We start from the raw sequence: 6,975 nt of genomic DNA, 5'->3' as shown, positions 1-6,975 counted from the left end.
CATTTTAAGTTTTCCTTGGAAAAAAATTCTATTTTTGGCCTATTTGCATAAATTTTTGGAATTTTTGGAAGGGATTACGACTTAACCTTACTTTTGCTCTACGAGGCTTAGTTAGGGATATGGCCATTTTAAGTTTTCTTTGGGAAAAATTCTATTTGTGGCCTATTTTCATAATTTTTTTGAATTTTTGGAAATGATCACGAAGTAACCTTAGTTTTGCTCTACGAGGCTTAGTTAAGGAGATTTGGCCATTTTAAGTTTTCCTATGAAAAAATTCAATTCTTAGCCGATTTTCATGATTTTTTGGAATTTTTGGATGGGAACACTAATTAATCTTACTTTTGCTCTACGAGGCTTAGTTAGGGATATGGCCATTTTAAGTTTTCCTTGGAAAAAATTTCTATTTTTGGCCTATTTTCACAATTTTTTTTAAATTTTTGGAAGGGATCACGACTTAAATTTTTTGAATTTTGGGAAGTGATCACGAATTTACCTTATAAATTTTTCGAATTATTGGAAGTGATCACGAATTAACATTACTTTTACTCTACGAGGCTTAGTTAAGGAGATATGGCCATTTTAAGTTTTCTTATGTCTGAATCGAAAATCCTTTGGGCGAAAAAAAGTTTCGACTTCTTTAAGTCGCCAGTCCCTCATGATGTATTACCGATTGAATCTGATTGGGGAATCGGCTGAATATAAAGCTTTTAAGGTCTTCAGACCCTTTATCGGGTGATCGGTTTATATGGTAGCTATATTTTAATATAGTCCGATCTGAACCATATTTGGGTCAGTTGTCGGAAGCCTTAAACTACTCACTGTTTCAAATTTCAGCAAAATCAGATGAAAAAATCGGAAAATCGGTCTATATAGCAGCTATATCCAAATATGGTCCGATTCGGCCCGTTCAAGAACTTAACCAGCGTGCATCAAAAAGACGTATCTGTGCCAAATTTCAGCTCAATATCTCAATTTTTGAAGGCTCTAGAGTGATTACAACAGACGGACGGACAGACACACGGACATCGTTAAATCATCTAAGAATTTTACGACGATCCGAGATATATATACTTTGTAGGGTCGGAAATTGATATTTCGATGTGTTGCAAACGGAATGTCTAAATGAATATATCACCTTTCCTACGGTAGTGGGTATAGGAAATTTAGTTGAAGGGCATAATTTTATTCTACATACCAAACATCTGTCAAACCAACAAAAATTAAAGCTTCTAGGAACCGAACAACGATGATCGAGAATCCGGTTTACATTGGAGCTATATCAGGATATAGACTGATGTGGACCGTGTTTGGCACAGTTATTGAAAGTTGTAATAGAACACCGCATGCAAAATTTTATCCAAAACGAAAAAAATTGTGGCTTGTAATGACTCAAGAAATCAAATCGGAAGAACGGTTTATATGGGAGCTATATCAAGTTATAGAACGATTTGAACCGTACTTGGTACAGTTGTTGGAAGCAGAACACAACATGCAAATTTCAGCCAAATCGGATAAAAATTGCGGCTTCCAGGGAGGGGCTCAAAAAGTCAAATCGGGAGATCGGTTTACATGGAAGCTATATCAGGTTATAGACCGATTTGAACCATACTTGGCACAGTTGTTTGAAGCCATAAAAAAAACACTATGTGCAAAATTGTAGCTAAATCAGACAAAAATTGCAGCCTTCAGGAGCTCAAGAATCGAAATCGGGAGAACGGTTTATATGGGAGCTATATCAAGTTATAGAACGATTTGAACCGTACTAGGCACAATTGTTGTAAGTCGTAACAGAACATGGAACAAAACAGAATTGCGGCTTCCAGAGGCTCAAGAAATCAAATCGGGAGATCGGTTTATATGGGGGTGTTTGGGATTTATCCCCAAACTTACTACCAACAGTAGTTGAATTGCAAACCCTACCTAAATTTTAAGTCTCTACTAAAAATCTTAAGTAACTTTCGCTTACAATACTCATTTGAACTGCTCATTACAGCCGTAACTGTGGAAATCTTTATATACCTACGTGCGTACATACGTACTTATGCCGTAACGTAGTTATGTGAAGATGGTTGTGTATGCCTAAGTACGTATGCACACAAATGAATTCGAGCAGACGTCAGCGGATCTTGTTGCTAAGGCAGTTTTTTTTTAATATTTCGTCACAGCAGATGAAACACTTTGTTTTGTTACTTTATGGGGTCTCAGATCAATATACTGAGGTTTTACAAACGGAAAGACTTGATTAGATATACTCCCATCCTATGGTGGTGGGTAAAAAAACATTAGTCCGAATGGGGAATCTGGGTGCTGAAATTTGAGAACTGGAGAAGGTTTTCCAATTTTTTAATAAAAAATTGCCTATTTCGAAGTGCATATAGCACCCGTTGAGATTGACATATATTGTTCAAATTTCACTTTAAAATGAATCTACAATAAATCCTCTATTTATACCCTGCACCACACCACTGTGGTACAGGGTATTATAGATTTATGCATTTGTTTGCAACGCTAAGAAGGAGAAGAGCTAGACCCATTGATAAGTATACGGGTCGGGTTAGAATCACTTCCTGATTCGATTTAGCTATGTCCGTCTTTCTGTCTGTCCATGTATTCATGTAATCAAGGTACAGGTCGCATTTGTTGTTCGATTTTCACAAAATTTTGCATAAGTATCTTTTTTGGTCCAAGAACGAACGCTACTGATTTTGAAAAAAATCGGCTCAGATTTAGATATAGCTCCCATATATATCTTTCATCCGATATGCCCTTTTAAAGCTGTAGGAGCCACAATTTTAGTCCGATCTTTAACAAATTCAGCATGAGATGTTTCGTGTGACGTCTTTATACATGTGCAAAATCTCATCTAAATCGGTTCAGATTTAGATATAGCTCCCATATAAAACTTTCATCCGATATGACCTATTAAGGCTGTAGAAGGCACAATTTTTTTCCGATCCTTACAAAATTTGGCACGAAGTGTTTTTTTGGACGTCTTAATATGTGTGCAAAATTTCATTGAAATCGTTTCAGATTTAGATATAGCTCCCATATATATCTTTCATCCGATATGCCCTTTTAAAGCTGTAGGAGCCACAATTTTAGTCCGATCTTTACCAAATTCAGCATGAGATGTTTCGTGTGACGTCTTTATACATGTGCAAAATCTCATCTAAATCGGTTCAGATTTAGATATAGCTCCCATATAAAACTTTCATCCGATATGACCTATTAAGGCTGTAGAAGGCACAATTTTTTTCCGATCCTTACAAAATTTGGCACGAAGTGTTTTTTTGGACGTCTTAATATGTGTGCAAAATTTCATTGAAATCGTTTCAGATTTAGATATAACTCCCATATATATCTTTCATTCGATATGCCCTTTTAAAGCTGTAGGAGCCACAATTTTAGTTCGATCTTTACCAAATTCAGCATGCGATGTTTCGTGTGACGTCTTTGTACATGTGCAAAATCTCATCTAAATCGGTTCAGATTAAGATATAGCTCCCATATAAAACTTTCATCCGATATGACCTATTAAGGCTGTAGAAGGCACAATTTTTGTCCGGTCTTTACCAAATTTGGCACGAAGTGTTTATTTTGGACGTCTTAATATGTGTGCAAAATTTCATTGAAATCGGTTCAGATTTAGATATAGCTCCCATATATATCTTTCATCCGATATGGCCTTTTGAAGCTGTAGGAGCCACAATTTTAGTCCGATCTTTAACAAATTCTGCATGAGATGTTTCGTGTGACTTCTTTATACATGTGCAAAATCTCATCTAAATCGGTTCAGATTTAGATATAGCTCCCATATAAAACTTTTATCCGATATGACCTATTAAGGCTGTAGAAGGCAAAATTTTTTTCCGATCCTTACAAAATTTGGCACGAAGTGTTTTTTTGGACGTCTTAATATGTGTGCAAAATTTCATTGAAATCGGTTCAGATTTAGATATAGCTCCCATATATATCTTTCATCCAATATGCCCTTTTAAAGCTGTAGGAGCTAGAATTTTAGTTCGATCTTTACCAAATTCAGCATGAGATGTTTCGTGTGACGTCTTTATACATGTGCAAAATCTCGTCTAAATCGGTTCAGATTTAGATATAGCTCCCCTATTAAGGATGTAGAAGGCACAATTTTTTTCCGATCCTTACAAAATTTGGCACGAAGGGTTTTTTTGGACGTCTTAATATTAAAATTAAAATTTATAATTTCATTGAAATCGGTTCAGATTTAGATATAGCTCCCATATATATCATTCATCCGATATGGTTTTTTGAAGCTGTAGGAGTCACAATTTCGGTCCGATCTTCACCAAATTTAGCATGAGATGTTTCGTGTGAGGTCTTAATACGTGTGCAAAATTTCATCTAAATCGATTCAGATTTAGATATAGCTCCCATATAAAACTTTCATCCGATATGACCTACTAAGGCTGTAGAAGGCACAATTTTGGTCCGGTCTTTACCAAATTTGGCACGAAGTCCTTTTTGTGACGTCCCAATTTGTGTGCAAAATTTTATAAGAATCGGATCAGATTTATATCTAGCTCCCATATATATCTTTCATCCGATATGCCCTTTTAAAGGTGTAGTAGATACAATTTTGGTCCGATCTCTACAAAATTTTTCATGAGATGAGATTAATTGACCCTAATACGTGTGCAAAATTTCATCAAAATCGAATCAGATTTATATAGGACTACCACATATATCTTTTATGCGTTTCGACTTTTAAGTCTACAGCCTTAAAAGTCGAAACGCAAAAATGCCACAATTTTCGTACCATCGTAAGAACATCCTACAAGGTACTTTTCGATATTTCAATAGGTATGCAAAATTAAAGTCTGACTAGATTTGGATATAAGTGCTATATACTAAAAGTATTACGTATACTCGGTGGTGTATGGTATTATATAGTCGGCTCCGCCCGACTTTTGCCTTTCCTTACTGGTTTTTACTAGTTTTTTTTTCGATTTTCCCCCACTGTGCGTTGTTAGGAGAGATTTGACAATAGGCTAGAAATATATTCACAAGTTGTACTTTATATATGTTATGCATCAATAAGGCAGCAGTGCTTTACAGGCATTCATTTCGTCCACATCTTCCTAGTTGCTTGCACTTTTTCATTTCAATAAAATTACTGCGAAAATTACTGCGAAAATTAATGCGAAAATCAAATTAAATTTAAGGTCAATTCCACACATTACAAACTGAATGCTTTAACAATAAATATTCAATAGTTCCCGCTATCTTAGGCGGCTACCCAAAATTCAGCATATCATTCCTCCCTTGTTAAGGACGGTTGTAAAACAAGGTTTTTAATGGCTCACGCTAAAATAAAATGCAAATGGAAAAATTAGCGGCACCATCTGATATCCATGATAGCCTTAAAAATTCTTTATAAATTCTTCATTGATCTAGCAAAGCACATCTCGTTCTGAGATAGACCATGTGTGCGACTAGTACCTTATTGTGTTCGCATTTAGTTATTCAAAAGATCTCATTGTTGCGTCCACTACTTCACTGGCGCAAATACGAGCATCGTCATGGCCTAATTCAAAGTCTGCTTTATGGTCATTTTAATAGAAGTATCTCAACCACTCAACGAAAAGCTAAAGACATTTGCATTCGAGTCATCAAACCAGCGGATCGTCAGCGAGTTTTAGAATTTCTACGTATCCACTTCTATTGTGACAAACCATATGTGGTGGCCACTACAGCGAATATCAACAACACAGCATTGACTGAGCCCGATAAGGCCGATGAGGACTACAATATTTCGAAAATTGAACATGGAACATGCCTTATGGCTGTGGACCAGCAGAGCCAAGCTACTGTAGGTGTTTTGCTAGCAGGACCAAAAGGTCCCAATGAAGCCGAATTATTGTCCATACGAGCCGCTAAGGAGGGGCTCACAAAATGGAGTGTTATTCTCAAGTTATGGGAACGTGCCGAGAGAGAGTCAAATGTCTACAAACGTTATGGAGTGCAAAGAGTTCTTCATTGTACAGTCTTGGCTGTGGACAGGAATATTCGCGGCAAGAGAATTGGTGCGCGTTTATTTAACGAACTGCAGGAGTTGGGAAAAACTTGGAATTATGAACTGGTGACTGTTGACTGCACCAGTTACTATTCCTCAAAGTTGTGCAAACAACTAGGCTGGGAATGTGTGAATGAGATCTACTACAATGAGTATGTGAATGAAAATGGGCATGCAATGGTTAATGCCAAGCCTCCCCATGTGTGCTGCAGGACATATGCGGTAAGACTATGAAAAAGGGGTCAGCATTACAGAGTACCAAAACTCTCTACACCATGAAGGTGAATATTTGAGTTTTGAGAAAAAAAAAATCGTTAAACAAACACTGACTTTGAATTTATTTTTTTAAAATGCCACATCAATTACAGGCGCCTTTATACAAAACTTAAATGCGATGAGTACGTATCTTTGTCGGAATAAAATGAATTAATTTCAACTATAAGATGTTTACAAAATTTTAATAAATTGCCTGCTTCATTTTGAAGCATAAAAAACTTTAAAAACCTTATAAGGCATGGTATATTAGAGAACAAAAACAAGTAAAAGCATGGTGAGTTCGGTCGGGTCGAATCTTATATACCCTCCTCCATGGATGGCATTTGTCAAGTTCTTAGCCCGCTATCTTTTTATAGGCAAACAAAGGATAATGAATAAGAATTGCTATGCTATTGGAGCTTGAATGTTGGAGACCATAGTAGTAGATGTCATTATGCAAAATTTTAATCAAATCAGTTAAGAATTACGCCCTATACGAGTTCAAGAAGTAAAATCGTGAGATTGGTTTATATGAGGGCAATATCAAAACATGGATCGATGTAAAATGCAAATTTGCCCATGAACATTCCTTTAAGAAACTGGGGCAAACTTCTCACATATCAATGAGTGCAGTCCGATTCAAGTTTAAGCTCAATGATAAGGGGCCTCCT

At 36.3% G+C, this 6,975-nt stretch overlaps 1 protein-coding gene across 1 annotated transcript; it reads left to right on the top strand.

Annotated features, from left to right (window-relative positions):
• The first annotated feature begins 5,160 nt into the window (after window positions 1-5,160).
• LOC106094318 (arylalkylamine N-acetyltransferase-like 2) lies at window positions 5,161-6,552 on the top strand. The gene is made up of 2 exons (XM_013261524.2): window positions 5,161-6,330; window positions 6,418-6,552. The coding sequence occupies exon 1, from the start codon at window positions 5,459-5,461 to the stop codon at window positions 6,281-6,283; it is 825 nt and encodes a 274-aa protein (XP_013116978.2). The 5' UTR covers window positions 5,161-5,458; the 3' UTR covers window positions 6,284-6,330; window positions 6,418-6,552.
• The last annotated feature ends 423 nt before the right edge of the window (window positions 6,553-6,975 follow it).

The sequence above is a fragment of the Stomoxys calcitrans genome, chromosome 5 (genome assembly GCF_963082655.1).
Source record: "Stomoxys calcitrans chromosome 5, idStoCalc2.1, whole genome shotgun sequence".
In the NCBI taxonomy this organism is placed as follows: domain Eukaryota; kingdom Metazoa; phylum Arthropoda; class Insecta; order Diptera; family Muscidae; genus Stomoxys; species Stomoxys calcitrans.
The sequence above is the reverse complement of the archived record's forward strand: the minus strand, read 5'-3'. Positions and strand labels throughout refer to the sequence as shown.

Excerpts from the sequence above, each read along its gene's own strand:
- LOC106094318 (XM_013261524.2), top strand. The coding sequence starts at position 5,459 with ATGTGTGCGACTAGTACCTTATTGTGTTCGCATTTAGTTATTCAAAAG.